This window comes from Dermacentor albipictus, chromosome 8 (assembly GCF_038994185.2).
Source record: "Dermacentor albipictus isolate Rhodes 1998 colony chromosome 8, USDA_Dalb.pri_finalv2, whole genome shotgun sequence".
Lineage (NCBI taxonomy): Eukaryota > Metazoa > Arthropoda > Arachnida > Ixodida > Ixodidae > Dermacentor > Dermacentor albipictus.
Window position 1 is genome coordinate 45048454 of NC_091828.1, and position 25105 is coordinate 45073558.

General features: G+C 45.1%; 1 protein-coding gene across 1 annotated transcript in view; it reads left to right on the top strand.

Annotated features, from left to right (window-relative positions):
• Positions 1–22934, top strand: part of LOC135909738 (cytochrome P450 9e2-like) — a 36733-nt gene extending 13799 nt beyond the window's left edge. The window contains exons 6-10 of the mRNA XM_065441798.1: positions 2549–2612; positions 4305–4413; positions 18580–18671; positions 20077–20217; positions 22778–22934. Of these exons, the coding sequence (XP_065297870.1) occupies positions 2549–2612; positions 4305–4413; positions 18580–18671; positions 20077–20217; positions 22778–22820 (449 nt within the window). The 3' untranslated portion in view covers positions 22821–22934. The remainder of the gene's footprint in view (positions 1–2548; positions 2613–4304; positions 4414–18579; positions 18672–20076; positions 20218–22777) is intronic.
• Positions 22935–25105: the final 2171 nt, after the last annotated feature.

The window sequence follows — 25105 nt, forward strand, 5'->3', positions numbered from 1 at the left end:
ATCGGCTGCAGACTATAGGCCAGAGCAGTTCGGGCACTTCACAGGTTCTTCATCTGGTGAGTCCTAGGCCCCGTTTCTGGTACGGGCTGCCCCATCCCGATGTCTCCGGAGATGGATTTTCTCTACCTGCGTTGGATTACGAAGAAGGGAGAAGACACGTTTACGGGGTGATTAGAGTGCGTGTCGCCTATCGGAGAAGAGATTTTAGGGCAAAGAACTGGGAAGGGGGTACCAGGGAACGAAAGTAGGTGCACTGTTAGGTAACGAAGGAGGGTGAGGGATTTTGTTGGCTATGTTAGTACACTTATTGTTGCCGTGAACTTGCAACCCCGAGGACTTTCGTGGTGAAATGCGATATGTAAAGTTTATGGATATCTTCAAATATATGCATTTTCTTAAAGCTAAGTTCAATTGCTTCTCGGTGATGAAAGGTAGTTTTGTTTTAGCTATTTGGTTACTCTTTCATGATGTAGCTGGTAAAAAAAAGAACGGATGGAATAGGAGGGACGACGCAAACACTTTCGTCGTCCCTTATTTTCCTTCTGTGTCTCTTTTTTCGCGCTGCTACACGTCTAACACAATTAGAGTGGCCGAGTTTTCTATTTGTCTTTGTTCCCGGGCAAAGAAAATCTAATTATGGTAAATGGTACGCACTCTTTAAATTGTCGGAATTGATGTAAGACTTGGCATTGCCGTTATTTCACTTATGGCTTCTCTGCTGATCACTTCATGTGCAGCCCATTGTTAAGCGGGTATTCACTCCATTGAACTGAGCTTGGTAGACAATGCGTGATTGGATGAGAGAAAGTACGGGCTGCAATGCCACATCAGTGTGAGCCCCACCGCAATTCTGCCGTAATTCCCTTGGCGCAATCCTACGCATTAGGAGAATTGTTGAGGCTGATGACTGGCGGAAGGACTCAACCGAGCACGCAGACAAGCTAGGATGTTCTATTTCTGGGCCATCGATACCTATACTTTTTTGCGTTACTGACGGGCCAATAGCAACCTTAAGGCAAGTTTCAGGGTGTGACTTTATTGTCCAATTTGTTAGCGACATAAATTTAGTAGCACTATTCTTTTAATAGTTAGAAGGTTCTGGTCTGTATGCATGCGTCTAGGATATCGCGAGTATTTTCTAGGTGCTTCTATTCTTATTCCTGCAAATTGACCATATTGTGATGTCGTCAGGCTAATTCTCGAGTTTTATGTAGGTTTGGTTATCAAGAGTGCGGCAGTGCTCGAAGCAATACATTCGGTAGCAAATGAGAGCGATTGCCTCTGTAGCTCCTGATGGTGAGCTACACGCCTTCGCCACATCAATGGTAACATGAAAGAATAGCGCATTTGTGACTGCACAGTATGAACAACACGGTTGCTATGTTTTGGCGTCCTGTTTAGTTTAACTTGGTTATGCGTAAAAATTGTTTTGTGCATAACGCACTTACTATAGTAGAATAAATTTGCGACTTGCCATTGTGTATGTTCCTGATGCAACCCTCAGTTTTTTAAGAAAGCTGATGTTTCGTAACTCCTCTTCCGGTCCATATCTTGCCTCTGTACGATGCTACTAATGTGAAATTTCAGCTAAAATCATCGGCTGCACTGGAACTTCTTGTGTTTCGTGATATTTAAAGAAAACAATGATGAACCGCGGAAACACGAGAACCTCGATCAAAGCACAATAGTCCCACCGATAAACTTTATGCGAAGCCGCATTGCGTTTTGCCCTAGTACAGCGTGTATCTCACGCCAAAATGGAATAGCGCCATTCCTATATTGACACGTGTACTTATCTTTATCGGGCAACCACGTTTCGCCGCCTAACAAATGTAATCGCACAGCATGGGACGCGCCTGCATGTATCCGAAGTTTCTGTAAAGATATTGATGCTTCTTACATCTTACCTTACCTTGATATCTACATCTTGATCTTCTTACCTTACGATATCTGATTTCATCACCTGACGCGAATGGTGTAGAACTTTGTGGAAGGCACGCGGGTCCGAACGATTAGTCTGGAACATTCGACGACTGCTGTATAAAAGCGGACGCGCTTGACCCGCTGATCAGATTTTCGACGATCGCCGACCATTTTCGCCGCTATCGTTGTGCTTTAAGTGTAGATTGTTCTGTGGGCACAGGTTCGCCCAATAAAATGTAGTTTTGTCTTTCACAGTATTACTACTGGGTTCTTCAACGTCGCCACCAGGTGACAATATGTACAATCGTTCAGTACTACTGTAATTTTTTCACTGTTTTCTATAGATTTTCCCTCACCATATTAATTTTTTGAACGTGCGTATCGTGTGACGAACGTATTCCTCGCCTGTTAGAGTGACGGGATACCAAGGATAAAAAGATAATGCGCGCGGAATCAAATAGTTGCCTCCGTATTGTGTTTACCAGTAATCCGCAGCTTTCCATGTGAGTGATCTTTTTTGCTCTTTTGCGAGTGAGAACCTGTTCTGTTGCCGGTCTAAGATGATGGTGTTGTATCTAAACGAGGGCGCGTCGGTTCAACTCATTGCACGTTCCTTCTCACGCAGTTTCGCTTCCTATGGAGACGATGAGAGATATAGCCACAAACTGCATGGTAATCTTTCTTGGAGGGTAAGTACACACACGCCTGTTTTCCTATAATTTAAACTTAGTAATCTCTCAAGATTCGGATTGCAAATTACCAAGAAAAACAAAGTCGTCAAATTTATTGATTGAACTTTTAAACGCCGAGCGCATTCGAATACACTGTCAAGGTATGTAACTGCCTTTTCTAGTTAGCGTCAGGAGGTTAGATTTTCGCTTCGTCCTCTCATCATCCCGCCCGTCTTCGTTTCATGTGCATTTTTTTTTATCGTGAACAGCCATGTTAAGTATAGCATAGGACGATTTTGGCGGCATATCGTGAGAGCTGAAATAAGTTTTCTTGTTTATTTGCGGCCACGTACTGCGAAACGCAGCTGGGTGGCGGGCAAGTGTTTCTGCCTCACGGATGCGTTAACGACGCAAGGGGGATACGGGCTTGTCACGCTTAACGTTTTCGCTAGCGATAAAGAGGCCTGAGGGCCGGTCCCGGGTGGTCCACTGAAGGGAAACACTAAATCAGTGTCCACTGATAAAATATTTCTTAGTCAATTTTAGTCGATGTTGCCGTGAGCGGTCGATGATTGGCGGACAAAATTACGGTTAGACTTTCATTTCTTGGATTACGTGCCATATACTGCTCCTTATTCTGTAATAAATTTATTGTGTATTCTTAAAGTATTCTATAAAGCTCAAAGCAAGTGTCCTTGAAGCATGCTAAATTCAGTGGTTGGTTCTTTTAGAGTAGAGTGCAGTTTATCCTTACGGAAAACAGATAGGCTAGGGCCGAGAGGACGCAGTAAAAATTCATGATGTGACGTTGTCGTGGCGCGGGAACTTAGAGGTAGCGCTGCCATCCCCCGTTTTCGTTTGGGCATTATCATGACTTACCAAGCATACTTGCACAATAAGACTGCTTGGTATTAAGGAAGGGCAATTCACTAGCACAGCCTAAATATTTTTGTAGTTTTTTAGTGTCGCCTTAAAGCGCACTCTTGACGCATCGTGCTAATCAAGCATTTCCATTCCCATCAGTAGCTACCTCGGCTGTGCAAAAGAACAGAGCGTTTGCACTGGTGTTGCCCCGTAGTAAAATATGGTGGAGTCAGAGTCGGATAGACTGGTCCCAAAATATTTGTGGAAGGACTACAATGCAATTACCCGGTCACGATGAGCAATTCTGGTCGTTGTTCCTGTTTTCTAACTCTTTGCATCCATTTACCTCTTTGCATCCATCTAACTCATTGCATCCAGTTTTGAATGACATTATTTTTCTTTTCTTCAAAAGGAAGAAGCATAGATGCATGTGCCATCGCCTGTTTCTTCCTTCTGTGTGTGTCTTAACTTGCAGCAAAAGAACATGTCCTTCAGTAAGCATTAACTACGCCAACAAACAGATGTAGTCTTACCGTGCGAGAGAGTGTTCGCGTGATTACACAGAAATAAATAGATAACACATAATGCCATTCTTATATTGATTACCACTTAGCATTATGGTTCCATGCAACCTACGCCTTAAAATTATGTTTTGTACGGCGAAAAAGGAAAAGCAGTACAATAAATTACGGTGTATCTTTCTCAACTTCTATAATCCAATTCGGCGTCAAACTTCTTACAAAACTATTCCACTTTACCCCGTTCTACTTGAAGTTACGTTATCCTTTCTGTATTCGCGAGCCTGCAGAAGAAAATAAATTAAGTTTACGTTTGTTTAATGCATAGGTACGATACGACGAGATTGGCATTAACCTATTGGTCTTACATCATGGGGAAGCATCCAGATATTCAGGAGAAAATGAGGGCAGAGGTCTTGGAAGCGTTTCAAAAAGAAGTAAGTGTACTTTTTATTATTTGCTTTGAAGAATACCACAAAGATTTTTTCCTTGTTCCCTGACATCGCCGGTGTGGTACAAGAAATCTGAGGCCGTTGACGAAAGTGCTGGACAGCTTTCGCTTTGCCACACCGAGCTACATTCCCATGTCTTTGGTCATTTTCAGCCAGCGCCATCTATGTAATATGAAATCACTAGTGCTGCGCTGTTCTGCAGACTGTTTGACGTCTATGTGGCAGGTGACACGCGTGGACTGCTTGACCAGGAGGCTAAGATAGTTTAAGTTTGCTTCTTTTATGAGCCAAAGCACTTGCCTGCTCTGATAGTTTTGTCACTCGGTCTTTTTTATTACTAAATTTCATTCATGCCTTCATTTTATTTCTGCTAATTTGCATCACTCCCCCATAGCGCTAATATATTAAACGGATTGAAAAGGCTTGTTTATTTGTTGGTTACAACTATATGAAGAGAACAAGCAACGGAGCCAGATAAAGCGTACGAGAAGGCAATGATCATGTGTAATTGAAACGGCTGACTTAATGAGAAAACTGGAAATCAAAGTCGATGAAAGGACAACGTGCTACAGGTGGGAGCCTGTTGCCGACGTCTTCCGCCTTACGCTTGCGGTGACTTATTACTGAAGCTACCTCTACTTGGGTATTTGTGCTTGTCCACAACATTCGCCGTGGCACGGTTAGCCTACGCCGCTCGCAGCTTCAGCGGTGAATGTGTAATCACCTTTCAACCGCAGGTTTCAGGCAGTACGCATGACGGCTAGTATTGCGTGACCTTCCTCGCAATCTTTTCAATCTTTTCAATCCTCGCAATCTTTTTCGAGTACCCGGAATCTCAGAACTTCAGGTACCGCTGTTTTCGCTAATAGTTCTGCATAACGGCGTTGCGCTGCCTGAGTGGAATCCGATTGCTGTGAAGAGTACGATATTAGTGATGTGCGCAAGAGGGCAGTGCAAACTTTGATCTTACCTCAGAGCAAGGTGACGCAGGGACGGGGTTCGCAGCTTCCACATCCCTATCTCCTTTAGAGGCCAAAAAAAAAGCGCGAGCGCAGTAGATCCTAAATTTTGTTATATGTACAAGTCATTATTATTACGGTGTAATACACTTCCTCACAACAGCATTCCCATAGCCTAAGTTGTATGAACAGTTCTAGCGTGTGTTTGCGAGTAATCTAGCCTCAAGTAATGTCGATCGCTGCGTGAAATCGCTAATTTCTGAAAACACAGGCTCATATTTTAACCTCATTCGACGCAGTCAGACTTAAAAGTAGAAGGAAAACACTGTTCTAGTTGAATTTGCGTCGTATACCCTACTAAATTTGTGTCTTGTAATAATAATGATAACTACGTAATAGATTATCCGATTCAAACTAGTCTATGCGGCATCAAAAAGCATGATTAGTCGCACTGTGTCACATCGAAAACTGCACATGGACCGACGACGCAGACAATTTGCAGAGTTTTCTTCATTGCAAGGCTGCAGCATATTGCCGTCACGTTGGAACACATGCATATTGTATGAGAGGCATGCTGATGTTATAAATTACAGGGAGATTTTCTTTCTCAAAAGTGTCAACGGTAATTGAACGTTTTTCAGAATATATACACAAAGGCATTTCAAACACTCTACAATTTCAGAAGCTTAATTAGAACTCTTACAGCCAATGTTGTGTAGCAGGGTCACACTTCCTGAAACGCCATCTTTATGAGAATGGTTGTTACGAACGACGACAAAACGACACGTCCGTCATTAACATTCACTTTGTTACCGCATCCCACGACTCTTACACAACACTGCGCATCTCTGCACAGCATACCACACTTCGCGCTACCCGCGTCTTCCTTCCACTTTCACCATCGCACCTGTGGCACCTAGTCCTTTCCCTGGAAACTACTGTTAACCGCACACACGGCCTTGCCTTTCGCCTTGCCTGGAGCTCACGGTCTGTTTACGCCGTCACTCTCTCCTGACAACTTTCCTTCCTCGAAATATGAAGAAATACGGGAAGAATGAAGCTGAAGTGCATGGTAGAGCACCAACTGGTCTGCGTAGGCAATAGGTCGACGATGTCCCGTAGTAGAGCCACTCAAAACAGTCAATATCGTCTTACCGCTTAACTACGCCATAAGGTCCACACCGCCACGGTGCGGAAAGCTTCGGAAACATAGTGAATTTGTGGATAACTACCAGCAAGTATTTGTGGCGACGAGGTACAGATGGCAATATCCCGGCACTATCTACACTAAGCTCTTCCATGGGAGCTGTGGCTTACTCGCTGTTCATGAGACCCTTAGACTTCTAGCCTCGAGCTTTCCTACAGACAGCGCAGCACTGTACATACTGTCACGTGGTCGTGACGTCAAAGAACACAGTAGCAATACTGTGAAAGGCAAAAACTAGCTTTTATTGGCCGAACCTGTGCCCACAAAACACGCTACACTTAAAGCACAACGAGAGCGGCGAACACAGTCGGCGATCGTCGTAAACCTGATCAGCGGGTCAAGCGCGTCGGCTTTTATAGAGCAGTCGTCGAATGTTCCAGACTAATCGTTCGGACCCGTGCGCCTTCCACAAAGTTCTACACCATTCGCGTTACGCGATGAAATCAGATAACACAAGGTTCGGCGACAACAGACAGCCGGGTAGAAGCATCGATAACTTTCCAGAATCATCGGATACATTCAGGCGCGTCCCTCGCTGTGCGATTACAGTTCTTAAGCGGCGAAACGTGGTCGCCCGATAAAGATAAGTACACGTGTCAATACTTTGATACGTTAGCCCGCTTGCCCCGCCAGACGAGTCGTCCTGTTACATATCTCATAGTTTTGAACAATTTCACATGGCCGAAGTGGGGAGGCCGTGTACCGTCTTCAGTGTCAGACGTTGGAGGTGATAGGAAAGCCATGGTACGTTCTTGCTGCCTCATTACTGAGCCACCAGCCCATTAGGCTCCAGTTCTGCTGTCTCTGACAGAAGGCGGTCCTGAAGGTCCGAGCTTGTGAACTTAGTCGCTTGGACCACAGCCTTCAGAGATGGCCGTCAAGAGCCTGTTCTCGCATGAGCCGTCCTGTGCCGCCTAACAGTGTGGCAAGGAGCGGCAGTGGGGAACAGTATCTCATGCAGACAGTCACTTGGTTGGTCTTGACTGTGGAGAGAGGTCCTGTTCGGGGCATCTGCGTGTATATTTGCCTGTCCTCGTGTGTGCTTGGTTCGGCAATTGAGGTCCTCCAGTCATTGGCCCCAACGCTTGTACCTGGGTGAAGCTTGGTCGTGGTTAACATCCCGGACAACGACAAGTGGTATCAGTGGATCTTAAACTCGGTAAATTCGTAATAAGCGCTGAACACGCCCGCTACCTACACTACTGAAAGGCGCTTCCATTCCTGGACAGTATAATGGCTTTCGACCTCGATAAGGACCAGGCTAATAAAGGGAACAGGCTGCAGTTCACCAGGTCCAGCCTGCAGTAGCACAGCTGCAATGCCGACACCCCTTGCATCACTTTCAACCATGAGAGGTCGGCTTAGAACTGAAAGGCCCACAAGTGCATTTGGAGCTAAGGAAAGTTTGAGTGCAGTCAAGTCGTGCTCTTGTCTCTCTGCTTATTTCCATCGCTCATTCTTCATCAAAAGTTCTGTGAGTTGACGTGCTGTCAGTGAGAAGTAGTGGATGAAGTTCCTTAACAGGCAGCAAGCCCCAGGAAGGGTTCCAACTGCCTAATCCTACTAGGTATTTAGCAACTTAGCACTGCAGGCACCTTTCCTTCATGTGGTCTGCACGAACCAAAGTAGATGTTCTGGCCCGATAACTTAAAGGGACACTAAAGGCTACGATAAAATCAAGTTAAAGTGATAAAGCAATGCTCTAGAGCGTCTAAGGCGTCAATATAATCGCGAACAGAGCTTTATCAAGCGAGAAATTGAGGTAAATGCATGATACTATTTAACACCCCCAGCGAAATTACGGTACTAGCGCGATGACGAAGGCACTCCTCATCATAATTTGTCACTTGTACTCAACTACTCGTATTAAAAAGATTATTTCATTAGGCAACTTGTTTACTTCTGCTCGATTCTAAGAAAAACTAACATTTTGAAGTTACCGTTCAGTAGTATGGGTAGTCGAAAGGTTTCGTTTTTGCTCGACTCTGCGCCGCGCGCGCTTTAAAGTTTCAGTGGTTTCGTTATCGCGTCGTGCTGCGCTGTTTCTGCTGGCTCGCGAAACTTGCATTTGGAACAAGCAGCGAGAATGTCACGTCCGTGTTTTGTCGTGGGATGCGCGAGCGGTCCGCCGAACTTGGCCAAGGGCATTTGCAGCGGCGAATCCAACGTTACTTATCACTGTGTGCCAAAGAGTGCGCCTCTCCGTTCGAAGCGGTTAAGTGTCGTACCTCTGCCACAGCGCATTGGCAAAGAGCCGAAAAATCGCATAGTGTGCTCTCTGCACTTTCGCCCAAAGGATTACTAGTTCAACGCCGACTTACTGAAGTCGTGTGGAGTGCCTTTCAAAGCAATGCTTTCCCGTAGCGCTGTTTTGTCGGTCTTTCCTGCATTCTCCGAAGCGCAGGAACAACTTCAAGTCGAAGACGGGACGGGGCGGTGCGTGCTGCATTTGGTTTTCATGAAGGAAAAGCTACAAATGTGCGAATATGTACAGCCATGGCATACAGTTGCCGTCGTAGTAGTAGGCAACGACGCCGGCAGCGCAAGCCCTCAGCAGCAGGTCACGTTAGTCAGTGCCTAAATCGCTGAAGTGCAGCACAGCATCGCGAGCCAATGTGTCATTGTCAGGGTCGTCCATTGCAACGTGTGTCATAGTTGGCGTCATAAAATAAAGAACCAGCTTATCGTCGCGCGCTTTCCCCTCCGCTAGCCACCATAGTTCCGCTTTCGCGCTGCTGTCGGCTCCGTCTTGACTCTGTTTCTGGTCGCGCGTTTGCGTTTTGCGCAGAAAAGCCGTAGCGCCGTCTGTGGGCGCCGTTTTACTCGCCAACAGCGCAATCTCACTGTGAGACCATGAGGTCAGCACTCCTCGATCGGAGGGCGGGCGATTTGAACTGCGCTAGAGGTACGCGGACGCTTCAGAATGCATTTTCTCTTAAAATAAGTCTCTTCTTCGCATGAAACAAGCGTTTCGAGTTCTGGGATGGTATTTCAACAGTCCACGTTGACTTAATATTAACCTTTAGTGTCCCTTTAAGGGACTGACACCTGTATGTTGTCCGGGTTGATCGTAAAGACAGTACCTTCAGTACATTGCAGTGCTTCCCTCACCTGCTAAATGTGACTCTCAAGCGTCTCCGACTAGACGAGGACATCATCTAAAATGCCATAGCGAAATGGTGATTCATTCCGTGTAGCACACGGTCCGTTAAGGTTTCAAAACTTGCCGGGTACTACCACCCCGAGGAGAATCCTGACAAAATCAAATGTACCTTGTTGGCAGATGAATGCCGTTTTCGTAACGTCCGCATCAAAAACATGAATTTGAGAAATAACCTTGGGAGAGATTGAAGCTTCAGAACCACTGAGCGTGTCTGAGTTGTGCTGGCAGCCAGTGCATTCAAAGCATTCGGTACGCATGCTCCTTGCGTCGCGCATTCAACGGTCGGTAGCCTCCAGCGAGCTGGTAGCCTCCAGCCTGACTTCTTCACGACGAGCATTGGTGCGCTAGTCCAACGACTGCTGCTTCGCCTTATAAGACCCACCTTTAGGAGGTCGTCTACGGTGCTTTCAACAATTTTCTGCTGATTAGCTTTCACTGGACGGAGCTTGCATCTCACAGGCGCACTATGCCCTGTGTCTATGTAGTGCTGAGCGAGGGCGGTACACCCGGGGGCTGTAGTAAACAAAGGGCTGAAGTCGTCCTGTACTTGTTACATCCTTGGTTGTAGTTTTAGACCAACAGCATGATGATTGCCTTCTTCTCTTGGAATGCTGCTTCCCATGGGAGGAGCTGCAGGAGCATAGTCTAAGAAGGCGTGCAAGTAGTAAGACTCTCCATCTTTATGGCAAGCACAGTGACTGGACCCTTGTAGCGCTTAGTCAACGGCAGAATATATTGCCGGTTGGTGCCAATAGCTCATGCGCCTAGTGCTATATGTGTAGAGATGCGTGTTGCGCTCAAAAAGTCACTGCCAGGAACAACGTCCCGACATATACTGGCAAACATATATGAGTTGAGTTGAGTTGAGTTGAGTTTAGTGGCACATAAGCAGCTGAGGCTATCATGCGCCAAACACTAGGCATAGATTCTTTTTTAAAAGTTGGGACACCTCAGTGAGTCCTTGTCTGGGCAAGAGCCCGGAGAGTCCCAACAAATTAGCTAAAGACCTCGGCCTTCTTCTCAGGGATGAGAAGGTGGATGAGGTGTTCTGTATTATGTAGGTGAGCACTCTGCGAAGTTTTTTAAAGTTTTATGAGAACTCCTGCTTCTTTTAAAAAGCTAAAAACACATGATACATCAACGAGCGCATCTTCTCCTAAAATCAAAGCTGGGTGAAAAGGGATGTGTTCTTTGTAAAATATGGTAAAAAAGGTCTTCCTCAATGGTTCAAGTTTTTTGCATGAAAATAGGATATGGTTTACTGTTAGTTCATCTCCACATAGTTCACATTGGGGTTTGTCTTGCTTTGTTAGAATGAAGTTGTGTGTTAGGTGTGTGTGTCCTATGCGAAGACGGCACAGAATCACTTCTTTGAAACGTTCCTGGTGTGTGCAAGATTTCCATTCACCTAACACGGGTTTTAAAAGGTGTAATTTGTTGTTTACTTCATTGTTCCAAGCAGACTGCCATTTTTGCCTTAGTTTATGATGTATTAACTTCATGCAGTCGTTAGGAGGTATCTTTATTTTTGTGATTTCTTTGTGCCGGGCTTGTGCCGCGCATGCATCTGCTCTCTCATTGCCACTAATTCCGACGTGGCTCGGAACCCAGCATAATTTAATGTTCAGTCCTTGTGTGGTGGCGTTTATTAAATTGTGTATAATGCCTCCTAATAATGGTGTGACTGCATTTCTGGCATGAAGAGCTGTGAGTGCACTTAGGGAATCTGTATATATGACACTGTTTGCGAGGTTCTCCTTTATTATTTTGTCTATGGCTACAGAAATGGCGTAACATTCAGCAGTGAAAATGGATGTGCACTGCGGAAGTCTTACTGTTTCTTCCCAGTTCCCTTGTACGACTGCGCTTCCAACATGTTCATTTGTTTTTGAACCATCAGTATAAAAGTTTGTGAAGCTGCTGTATTTTTCTTCTAGTGCAAGGAATTCCTGAATTATGTGTTGTGGCGGAGTTTGTGCTTTACGGAACTGTGTTAAAGTGAGATCGCAAACTGTGGGAAAGATGAACCATGGGGGTAGTGGATTTTGTCTGTGGATAATGCCTGGTAATGTGTCCGCTATGCCAAGATTCCGACACATCTCTTCAAATCGCAGGAGCAGTGGTCTTGTAGTTTGTGGTTTGTTGGTGAAGATTACTCGTGAAGGGCATTTTGTTACAAGGGGATAGCAAATGTGTTTTGGTAGAGATTGTACTTTAAGGATATATGCACAGGTTAGAGCTGTTCTTCTAGTTTCTAGTGGGGGTTCGTTTGTTTCTACGTAAAGGCTAGTTATAGGGGACGTTCGGTATGCACCGGATGAAATACGCAAGCCTGAGTTATGTACTGGGTCTAGTTTTTTTAGGTATGTCGGTCTTGCTGAACCATACACTATGCAGCCATAATCTAAGGAGGAACGTACTAAGTAACGGTAAATGTGTAGAAGGCATGTTCTATCAGACCCCCAATGTTTATATGACAGTACTTTGAGTATATTTAGTGACTGCGAAGCTTTCTTTTTGAGAGTGGTTATGTGTGGTAGGAATGTGAGCTTTTTATCGAAAGTTACACCTAGAAATTTTTGTTCATTCTTTACTGGAAGTATGATTTCATTTAGGTGTAGGGTGGGGTCAACCTGTAGGCCTCTTTTGAGTGAGAAGAGGACAGCAACTGTTTTTTGGGGTGAAAATTTAAACCCATTTTTGTCTGCCCAAATCGCTAGTTTATTCAATGTAAGTTGTATCTGTCTCTCGCATGTTGGTAAGCTGGAGGATGTGCATGCTATTTGAAGGTCATCGACATATACAGAATACATAATGGATCTAGGAATGACTTTTGCTATGGAGTTCATTTTTACTATGAAAAGTGTTGTACTTAAAATACAACCCTGCGGCACTCCATTCTCCTGGACGAATTTCTTCGAAAGGGTTGCACCCAGGCGCACATGAAATGAACGGTCGCACATGAAATCTTTCAGGCAGTTCAGCATCCTACCACGAATACCAAGTTCTGCTAGGTCACGGAGAATACCAAACTTCCAGGTGGTATCGTAAGCCTTCTCGATATCAAAAAAGACTGCTAAACAGTGCTGCTTGTGTACGAATGCTTCTCGAACTGTATTTTCTAGGCGGACAAGATGATCAGTCGTTGAACACGTTTTTCTAAATCCGCACTGGTGGATGTCAAGTAGTTCACGTGATTGAAGAGTGAACGTCAGCCTAACGTTCAGGATACTTTCAAATGATTTTGCCACACAACTTGTGAGGGCTATAGGCCTATAACTACTAGGGGTGGTTGGTGGTTTTGCGGGTTTCAGGAACGGTACAATCACGGCTTTTTTCCAAGCCTCCGGAATTTTTCCCGATACCCATATTTTATTGAAGAATTGCAGAAGTGCGTTCACAGCAGCGTCTGAGAGGTGAGCGAGCATTTCATAATGTATTTCATCAGGGCCGGGTGCCGTCTGTTTACCTGCGGACAGTACTGTTTGGATTTCGTGAAGTGTGATTAATGTGTTATAGGACTCATTTGTATAGCCACTTGTCGGAAGTTTTTGTTTTTCGGTTGTATGTTTGTGCTTCAGGAACGATTGAGTGTAGTGCGAGGAACTTGAAACATTAGAAAAATGTTCCCCTAGTACGTCTGCCTGTTCCTCTATACTTGTTTGTGTGCCAGGAGCTGTTAAAAACGGGATTGTGAAAGGGGAGAAGCTGCCATTTAATTTACGGACTTGTTCCCACATTTTTTTGGATGTGATTGAGCTGTTAATAGATGATATGTAGTTCTTCCAGGAAGTTTTCTCAGCATCTCGACGGATGCGGCGTGCGTTGGCTTTTGCCTTTTTAAAGTTTACGAGATTATCATAGGTTGGGTATCTACGGAATATGCCCCACGCTTTGTTTTGTTTCTTTTTTGCTTCCTTACATTCTTGCGTGTACCAGATTTTATGATTACGTCGAACCACTCCTGAGGACTGAGGAATAGCTAGCCGCGCGGCATCAATAATACAGCTTGTGAATAATTCGTTTTGATCGTCGACATTTAAATTCTTTGAAAAAACTTTTTCCAGGCTGGCCTGTTCTTGAAACAGTGCCCAGTTTGCTAAGTGTAGCTTCCAACGACGTGGTTTGCTTGGGATTAATTGTGGTGCGGATGATAGGTTAATTTTTACAGGAAGGTGATCACTTCCGTAGGGGTTGTCAACAACATCCCATTTAAAATCTGTAAAAACTGATGGAGAACTAAAAGATAAATCTAAACAGCTCATTTTTCCTGAGCTTGGAGAGCAGTATGTGTGCTTTCCTGTATTGAGCAGGCAGACATTATTTGATAAAATAAAATCTTCGAGGATACGGCCTCTAGTGTCTGTTTGGTCACTCCCCCAAAAAGACGAGTGTGCATTAAAATCCCCTACTACTAAATATGGCTCTGGTAGTTGTTTAAAAAGTGCTTCTAAATCATGAAGTGTAACATTTAGATGCGGTTCCAGATACACAGTACATATGGTAATTGTTTTAAAATCGAGGACGGTCACTGCTGCAGCTTCATATTTCGTTTGAAGCCTGATTTCATGAGTGGCAGCACCATTTTTCACTATTATCGCGACACCTCCAGAGAGCCTACTCGCTTGTTCTCTATCACACCGAAATACTTTGTAGTTTTTAAAAATATTCTTATGTTGTGGCCCTAAGTTTGTCTCTTGCAGACATAAAGCCACAGGAGAAAAAGTGTTTAAGATATCTTTTACGTCGCTATAGTTTTTGATAAGTCCACGACAATTCCAATGAACTAGGAACGCCATGTTTAATTTCTTGTAGGGGTGTGGCTATAAATAATTAGGTCCCTCGTGTTTTAGGACCTGTTATTGGGGTTCTTTCTTTTTTCTTTTTTTCAAGTGAGTTGTGCCTCCGCAGTTGCGGGGGCGGGCTAGAAGTTGTCTCCATGGCCTCTTCAGAGGCACTGGAGCTCCGCGTCACCGCGGGTGTGCGTGTTTCAGGCCTCTCCCGTTGGGGAGAAACCTTGCGGGCGGCCGACTTGAGGGCCGGCGGGTTCTGTTTAGTAGGTGGCAGGACAGCTTGTGCTGTCTCTGCCTGGGGCGTGGGCGGCTCTGCCGGAGGCCCGGTAACCATGGCCTCAGCAGGTGCCGAAGGTTGGTGTGGCGCTACGCCCCGTCGCACCACATCGGCGAAGTTGCTTCTTCCATTGAAGGAGAATGCGTTTGTTAGCGTGATACGTCTTCTTGCTTCTTTGAATGAAATGTTTTCTGTAGTTTTCAACGTGATGATTTCTTTCTCTTTTTTCCAGGACGGACACGCCCTGGAGTACGCGGCATGTTCTCCTTCGCAGTTTACGCAGCGCGCTGCACCGTTACAGTTTTCAGTTGTATGTTCTTTTGAAGCACATTTTGCACAAGTTTTGCGGCCCCGGCAACTCTGTGAGCCATGGCCGAACCTCTGACAATTGAAGCACCTGCGGGGGTTGGGAATGTAGGGCCTTACATCTATTTTCAAGTATCCGACTTCTATTTGTTCAGGGAGTGTGTTGCTGTTGAAGGTGAGGATCAGGTGTTTCGTGTCAATTTCTTTGTTGTCCTTCCGGATTTTGATCCGGTGAACGTCTATGACATCTTGGTCGGTGAGCCCTTCAAGCATTTCTTGTTCTGTTAAGTGTACGAAGTCGATTTCTGATATTACACCGCGGACAGTGTTGAGGGATCGGTGGGATGAAACAGAGACAGGAATGTCCCCAATGGACGCAAGGTTTGACAGTTTGGTATATTGCACGTTGTCTCGAAGTTCGAGCAGCAAATCGCCACTAGACATTTTTGAAAGCTTGTAGCCAGGGCCGAGGGCTTCTGTCAAGGACTTGGATACTGTGAATGGGGACAAGATTCTTGCTGGCTTTTCTTGTACTTCGCTATGTATTACGTGATACTTTGGGAAGGTAACTTTCCTTTTCTGGAAAAATTCACTTGCTTCGGTCCGCCCTCTTTTACAAGAGGGGCGATCATTTTGGGGGAAAGGAGGAGCCATAGGAAAAATTATATTGTTCAGCCACGGTGCCAGCCACCCACCATGGAGCCCAACGAGGGGACGCGACAGGAACATGCGAACAAGTCCAGCACACGCCAGCTGTACATCGAGACTATAACCTAATACGACATAACCAAGGTAGGTTAGCCACACAAGGTTAACCCTTGCCACCTACGAAAAATTGAAGTGAATAGAAGATACAAGGAGACAGGACAGGTGTGAAAGAAGAGGGTAAAGAAAAAGCGTGTGGAGGAAGAAGACAGGAAAAGGTGACTGCCGATTTCCCCCGGGAGGGTCAGTCCGGGGGTGCCGTCTACGTGAAGCCGAGGCCAAAGGGGTGTGTTGCCGCCGCCGAGGGGCCGTAAAGGTCCAAACACCCGGCATTGGCTCAACCCCCAGGATCCCCTTTTCCCCGGACACGGCTAAGCCGCGCACGGCTACACGCGGGAGGGTCCAACCCTCGTGTGCTCGGGTACGTGGTGTCGCAACACACCAAACGCCTGCTTACGCAGACGCCCCTGCGGGGAACATATATGAAGCGCCGGTTGTGGCTGCTCGTAGCCCACTGGATCTTGCACATCAGAGATGTTGTAGACTTAGACCACCCTGTCGCCAGGCGGAGTGCACGCACCTGTGTCCTGAACTTGGCGCCTGTCTTCTCTGTTGCCTATGCGCCCAGCATTCCAAGTAAGCTCAGGCTTCAATATATGTGTAGGAGGTATTGGAATGTAGTCTATCCTATGCGCACTCCATCAAGCGGCTGCTTTCTGCCAGCTGAAAATTCTACCTGCAGCACAGTCACGTAGGTTCCCACCAGGGTGACACTTACCATCTCCCCTTTACCGGACACTTTGATCGCAAATGCCTGATTCCGTTGCATTCGTAGCACTGGGGTGGGCCGGTACGCAGAGCTGTAGGACAATCGCGAGCTAGGTTACCCACACCTGCGCAACGGCGGCAGGTAGATCCCCTGGAGTCGCACCGTTGGTATCCCTGTGATGGCGCTGCGAGAGGTGGCCTTATAAAGCGAGCGGTCCGTCCGTGCAGCTGGTCTCGATGATAGAATGTCTGCATCGCCACGGGATACAACGGCCAGTAGGATGCTGCCGGCGGAGACTAAAAAGCGTCACAGTCGCAGCCCTAGACACTATGAGATGCGTTCCGGGAAGGTCAGTCACGTTCACAGCTGACTAGAAGGCAAGGCCTTTCGCCATCTGGTCAGTCGGATACGACGGCCGCTTGTACTGCAACTGCCTCCAAGCCTGCTGCGTGAAGCCGTCAGCTGCCTTAGCCAACTACAGGAGATTGGCAAACTGTTTGACCACTGCCAAGACTTGGAGCAGTGAATGCATTTGCCGCATCCCGCGGTCAACCTTTTCTGATTACAAAACAACGCCGCTGATTCGGTCATCATAGGCCGCGATCTAGTAAATAAATTCTTTAAAATTATTTTCCGTTTGTTGTGTGTGGAGCTCGGGTTCTTGTTCCAACGGACGCTTGGCGTCAATGGAATTCCACAATCAAGGCCGCAATAAATTCATCCCACAAAGCAAACGTGGTTACCAAGCGCCACCACATCTTTGCACTCTACTCCAGAGTAGTGGGCCCAATGTGGGTAGGGCTCTTATCGGCGCTGGCACCGCTATCAAAGAAAAGGTCTGCAACAGGTACAAAAACGTCTCGGGTCACTGGATTGCGTTACATCAGCTGCATTCAGGGAGTTTACTTACAGTGGAGCGCACAGCGACGTCGCTTCATGAACCACCACCAGAGCTGTCACAGAACCTATCGCCACTGCCTCGGCCAGTATTAGTCATTGTCGAACTACTGCCGCGATTTGCTCACGTTGTATGGCGGAGCCACTCGTGTGCCCAGAAGACGCTGTAGCAACTCTTCAGGTACGTTCACCATTTCATTTCCACGTCCATGTCGATCACGGACGAGCCCCCCGCTTACGAATAACGACAGGCCGACGGATGGATTGCAAACATTCACTTTATTACTGCACTCTACACACTCTCCCACCACACCGACTATTCTGGCACATCAAGTGCCACAGCGCACTTCGCGCCACCCGCGTCCTCCTTCCTCTCGCAACGCCGCACTGGGAGCACCTCGTCATTCCCCTCGCAACCGCAATCAAACGCGCTTGGTCTCCGGGAACCGCGCCTTGCTTGGCCGCACATGGAGCTCTCGGCCCGCTTACGCCACCACTCTCTCCTCGCAGGTTAAGTGAAATGATGAAAGTAAGGGGAACAGAAATAAAGAGAGCCTAGAACCAGGTATGTAATTCTGAAGGCCCTCTCCCACTTTGCCAAGACAAATCAGCCTTCACATTGGCCCGTCCCCGAGCTACATCATGCCCTCAAAATTTCCATTCGTGAGTGTGCATTTCATGGCAACGAAGCTGGCGAAAGAAGCTATTACATTAAACACGGCGTCTGGCGCTCTTAGCTAAGCGAAAATCCCCCCAACAGGCGGAACACGCGTACTTCAACTGAACAAAGCGGATGTGCCAGCGTTTAAAAGAGGCCATAATTGTGACAAAGATAATTAGGGTAACCATAGCGAACACAATAAAATTAACAACAATGTCGTCTACAGCAAGAGCACATTCACTGGCCCTCTGCTGACTACGAAATAGTGTTGGGTAAACAAAACATCAAAGTCGAAATGAACCTTTCACACAGTGTTTTAAACACAACGTTCGAACCACTAATTGTTCAGAATTCACGAACCATTCACTACTGTTTCACCGGCTATTTGATTTTGTTTCTTTCTCCTGCTTACAGGGCGAAGAACTGTCGACGCAGACCCTTTTAAACCTTTCCTACACAAACCAGGTCATATCTGAGACTCTGCGAATGTATCCACCACTTATCGGGTATGCGCTTAAGTCAAAATGACATTTTTAATCATTTCACCGGGGCGTTTCTGCAGACGTTGTTGCAACGAATTGGGATGATTGAATACAGAGGACACGGCCGCTTTCATCGTACACCGACTTTGGTTATGATGGATGGAGTAGAAATAACATTGCAGTCCCTTGCTGGGCATTTTATGGAAGACTCCTTAACTGTTCACTCATTGGCTCTAACTTATTCTGGATGCCTTCCAAATAGTTTGGTGGTGAAAATGTAGAACCTTGTATAGTTTAGCAGAACTTGTTGTTGGGCGAGTTGGTACTTATGAGCGAACATTGTTTAACTGCGCTAACAATTAAACGGACCACAGAGACAGCATGGGACAAGGAAGGGCGCAGACTTGCAACTAATGTTTATTCCACAAAGACCACATATAAGTACACCCCCGACATACACCACTGCGCGTGCGCGAAAAAAGAAAAGAAAGAAAGAAAAGGTAAAGGAAAGAAAAACCTTGCATATGCAAAACGCGACCTACCTACGCTCGTCAATAAACCTCATCTCACTGTTGTGTAAATAAACTGAGGTGTCCCTGACACAGTCTTGTCCGTTCTTTCTAATATGGTGCGCCTCGAGTAGCTCTCTGGCTCGGCTATCTCGGCAGCGGCACAAAATCCTTACTTCCTTAATGATCGGCTTGCACGGGCACGCCAAGCAGTGGACAGGCACGTGCCCATTTGTTTTATTTGTAATTGACAATTCATGCTCACGCAAGCGCACATTCACGCACCTTCCTGTTTAGCCTACGTAAACTTTGCCGCATGATAGAGGTATCTGATAAAGCGCAGTGGTGCATGTCGGGGGTGTACTTATATGTGGTCTTTGTGGAATAAACATTAGTTGCAAGTCTGCGCCCATCCTTGTCCCATGCTGTCTCTGTGGTGTGTTTGTTAGCGCAGTTAAACAATGTTCGCTGTAGAAACATAAGATTGGAACTTCGGGGCTTGCAGTCCTATATTTTATAAACGTGTTAATGTTAGCATCGCTTAGTAGCAGAAAAAAACATGCACGAATATTAATTGTAACAAATATTAGGCAAAGTATACCGTTGTCCTACAGAAAACGGCATGTCGTTTGCCTTATCACAAGATGATGCTTGATATAACAAATGTCTGGTTTGCTGTTTTCAAGAATGTGCGTTTTACGTGAACACCTGTCTTGCCTCGCCAGTACACCATTTTTGAAATACCCCCAAAATTGCATACTAAATAGTTGCAGTAAGAAGCGCATAATCCTTAAAACACTAGCTAAAAAGTTCAATCAAGAAAACGACACTTGTTTTGCAATGGGTGTGTTGGACTTCATGAGTAGGGGGGATACGCGTGCTTACTGCTCCGACTATTGTGTCGTTTGTTTTAACCACAGGCTTATTACGCGAGGATCTGACGAGGACTTCCAATGCGGCAGCTACCTTATCAAAAAAGGCATGACCCTTCTCACGCCCACATACCACCTGCACCATGACCCGCTGTACTGGCCCGATCCCGAAAAGTTTGACCCCGAAAGGTGACCTCTTTGAGTTGTTGTTTAAGAATGCTACAGATCTCGAGTTGTTCGTTCACCACTTAGTAATTTTACTTGGGGGCCACATCTCTGTCTGACTGTTTCGGTGGGCTTACGTGAGATGGTGAGATTGTGTAGTCATTTCTGACTGGTGACATGCTTTGAAGCGACAGAAGAAGTGCGAACAGCATGTTTAAAACTCAGCGACACGACACTGCTCCTGCTCCGATAGTTCGCCTAGTTTTACTGCGAAATCATTTGCGTGATTGCCTGGTGTGGGTATATTGCCTTTGTTAATTTTCCTAATCAAGCCATTTAATCAATTCAGGTAGATTACATAAAGCGCATATACATCCTGAACCAATTATTGAATAGTCTATTTTTATTCATACGGTTCCAAGTCCACAAATTTCAGTTGATCCATAAACTAGATTCATTGCTATCAGTTATGGCCTAAATATTTCCTGCAGGACATATGTCTCCAATGCGAAACGGCAGTAGTGAGATCAATTTACGTTACCTGTATTATGAAAACTAGAACTAATTTTGATTTACACATAATGAGTTATTCTTCGGAATATGTTGGTGTTCTATTCATATACTCTGAAAAATCCCATCGCCTTGCAAGCTGCGGCACGATTCCTGGAACCTTAAGACAGAGCACCAGGCAGTGCTCTTTTGTTCAGGAATCCAGTGTTCCCTCAGAAACTAGGCAACTTGCTTTAATTTCTTGTCCTTACTTTCAGCGCTAGGCAAAAGCTTACTGTAGTGTGCAGAAAATGATAAAAAAATATTTTGTTTTCTACGTTATTGAGCCCGTTTCATCACACTATGTATCCTAACGAATGGGTATAATGTCCAACTGCATTTGTACGGCGAAGATAAAGTAAACAGAGAACGTGAATATGTACGCGCAGCTGAAGTAATGCTCACTTATCGTACTGTTATAGAATATTGTTGCAGACATTTAAATTAGTCTCTGTGAAGTGCTACATGTTAGACAAAAAGAGAAGGAACTAAAAACACCAACACTGGACGAAAATCGAGCACAGCACCGTGTCATTGTCACTGCTCTTTTTAACCTTTTTCCTTCCTTTCCAATCTGCATCGACGATTTAACTATCAAACTTTATCCAAAGTGAGCCTGTTTGCTGAAGACTGCGTATTGTAGGCAGAATAGTTAACTCTGACGACATCACATCCTTTCAAACTCATCTGAGTGATGTTCACAACATGGAAAATGGAGTTCAACACTTTAAATGGCAAGGCAATGCGCCTGACTAACAGCTCATTTTCAAGCCAAAAATATGTACCTAATCAAATGATTCACGAACCTATTTTTTCGTACCGACATCTTAGTGTTAGCATTTGTAGCAACTTATCATGCAAACTTTGCGTCAAGTGCATTGTTTGAAGAACTAATCGCACGCTAGGGCACTTAAGAAGGAATTCTTTCTTAGCTGCAGTTTAATAAAAAAGAAACTACTGTACGCAACTCCATATGAAAACCCATATGGAATCCTCCGAGATTACATTAAACAACGAATTAGAAGTCATCCAAAACATCACCACACGTTTCACCTAGCACAATTACCGACGCAAGGCCTGTGTAACCCAAACGAAGGATAATCTCTACCTTCCACTACTCACAACTCGGCGTAAGTTTTCTCGCCTGAGCCTGCTTCACAAAATTTACTACCACCATCATTGACTTCGCTCTCGCTTGATAATGCTGCCTTAGTTTTGTTGAGCTCACGCAGAAAACAGTCACAAGGTCTACGTTCCGCGTTGCCAAGGAGTTAGTTACTTACACTTATTTGTTCCCCTCACGGGCAATCAGTGAAACAACCTCCCATAATCCTCTACAAGCATTGCCCACCAACATCATTCCATTTCTAGATTACACAGTATGTTATTAGTGAGCTAGGGTCTATCAATTTCTCTCCGCATTTGTATTCGTTGCCTCGAATATAAGCATTTTCAATCTGTAAGCTTGTCTAGACATGTTTGGGAATGTAGTTTGTTATTGATCTCAAAGTCCATACATACTCTGCTTTTGTTTTCGTTTACTGAGCCAGATAATTTGTTTATCATTCTTTCTATGAGTGTTGTGTACATTTTCTTGTTTTTTATGTTTTTTCTGTCTCCCAATGCCAGTAACTTGTACTTATACCTTTGTTTCTTGTCTCATCTGGTTCGTATATCATTGCTGTGGTTATGATTATGATGTGTGCTGGTTATGCACTGTTTAATATTTTTTTTCCTAGTCGGAAGTTCTGTACCTATCAAAAATAGAAAACTTTTGACCTTCACTGCCTACATTATGATCATCATTTTCTATTGCCCTACCAACTTTGGTTGTTTACGTAATTGATGTCGTTTTACTACTGGTACTAGTGATCTTCAATTTGCCATGGTTTGTTTCTACGACCCTCCCATCCCTAATGTGAAAACCTTGATTGCAATAAAAATAAAAATAAGGTTAGTTAAATTATGATCCACCCACCAGCCCAAACTTCCACCTTGCCTATACTCACTGGGGTGTTTGCACGCGCGGATGCAGGTTCAGCCCACAAAACAAGCACCTCGTCAACCCCATCACCTAACAGCCCTACGGCCTTGGAATACGCAAGTGTCTAGGCCAGCGCTTTGCGGTACTCGAACTGGTTTCGGTCACTGCGCATGTCTTGCGCTATTTTCGCCTCACTCTGGGGCCCAGTCAGACGGTAAGTTCATAAGCGCAAGCCTAATGCCATAGCCTTATGAGGATCTGTGTATTTACATCAGTTCTTCACATCTTCAGAGAAATATTAGCATGAAGGCGCCGAATCTAGGGTCGCATTCACAAAGATTTTGCGCGTACGTACTGCCTGTCCTTGGCCGGCCCCCTTGGGTAATTTCATGTTCAACATCACGATTGACTGCAATTTTCTGTTATGAACAATTTGAGCGTAGGAACATTTTTGAGGATACTGACTCTGGTTGCCAGCGCAGGCCTTCTTATTCCAGAGTACTATATACTAAATCCGACTTCAACGTAGGCACAGGAGATGATTATCCCGGCATTGTGAAGTGAAATGCGAAGCACAGGCATCGTAATAAGCACTATCGCTTCCTCGTAATCTACTGATGTTAGATTTGCGTAACCGCAGACGCAAGCATTGGGCGATGACCTGCATCGTTGTCTGAACAGCCCAATCAAATGTTCTCCTCCTTTATAGGAGGTCACATTTGTTCGGTTTAAAAACGAATACTGCCTATATTGACCTGTTTTTTTACCTAATTGGGTCACGATAGGCGAGGAGCACGCTCAAGTAAAGAAGGCTTCTATGAGGCCGAGCCATCGCAGTCAAAATAGAAAAGTGGATGAGGAGTGGATCTGCGATTGGTCCGCCTTCGTTTACTTAGCTTTCGGTGGCCAATCGAAAATGGTGGTGGTGTGCAACGGAAAGTTAACAATACCGCTAAAACGAATCCTCAGCAAAGGAGAGTTGGCATAGCGATGTCGTATACTTGGCGAAAAGGCTGATGAGGTTCTACTGCCACGAAAAAAGTTTATAATACGCAAAAAAATCAAAGATCTCCGGCAGGTGCGAATAGCCAGTGCCTGTGCGATCAGTCGGGCAGCCACCTTCAATTCCTTTCGAAGCAGGGCAGCCTCCGGCTATTCAGAAAAACATTCGGCTTTGTTCGGCATATTCGTGCATCTTTACCGCGTACACGTCACTTTGCCGCAGTGAATTTTCGCGGTTTTCTGACGTCGCGTCACAGAAAGGTGAAGTGGGCACTGCCCGAAATTTTTTTTACCAATAACAGAGGGCTAATGGTGAAAAGTCGACGAATCAGAAATAAGCATTCTCTTTTATTCGGTCTATATTCATTCATAATCAACTTGTATACGTCATATAAGAAGAGAAACTATCGCGGTTTTCGTGACGTCGCGTCTCAGACAGGCGAAGTTGGGGTGGATCGAAACTTTTTTCAGTAACTGTCGAGGACTGTTTGCACAATTGGAAAACAAAATTTCGAATAGCATGAAATAGTTTGACATAGCTTTACGCTGTACTGGCCCTGTACTAATACCGCTTTTCTATATACATATATTTAATTATGCACACTGACTCGGAAATATGCCACCATTATCAAAGAAATTGGACTTTTAATTGGAAAAATAAACTACTACAGGAATCTCCATACAGGATATCAAATAGAGCTCTATGAGAAAATGGCGGAGTGGTTATTAGCCGCGGGCGTGTATTTTCTGTGCACTTGACAAACATTTTTATTTTTCATTAGGGCCTCGACTGTTTCGAAAGTAAAGCGAGAAAAATGACATTTTGGTGAAAGCAGTCAATAGGTATTTATAGCATTTTACAGATCTTCAGGTGAAGTTATTTGCTGCACATGTCATGTGGTTGCTGAGGCTCTTTTTCGCGATGATTTATCATGCAGTGTGCTGGTCGGCCTACTCACAGTGAAATCATGGTTATTGACTCTGGAGAAGAAGCACTTCTTTAACATATTTATGCACTGGAATGCATAGATGTCAATGTGAAAAGATCATAACGTATTTCTTTGATTCTTTACAGCGTGATTTGGAGCTGGATACCTACGCAGTCATGGCAATTCCCAAGGAAAAGATCTGGATCAAACTACACAAGCTCAGCAATGCAAAATAAAGGTCAAATTTTCACTTGCGGGAAAAAAAAACAATTCACAATTTTTTACAGACTGGGTGTGAGCCATGACAAGAAATTGTGGTATAGGTTCTGTCATAAGTGCGCCGTTTGCTCTTCTTAACATTGAGCTGCTTATGCGATTAGCATTCATCGACTCTTACAGGCCCTTTGAGACCATCTGCTAGCTCTTACGCTGACCGAGAGACCGAAGT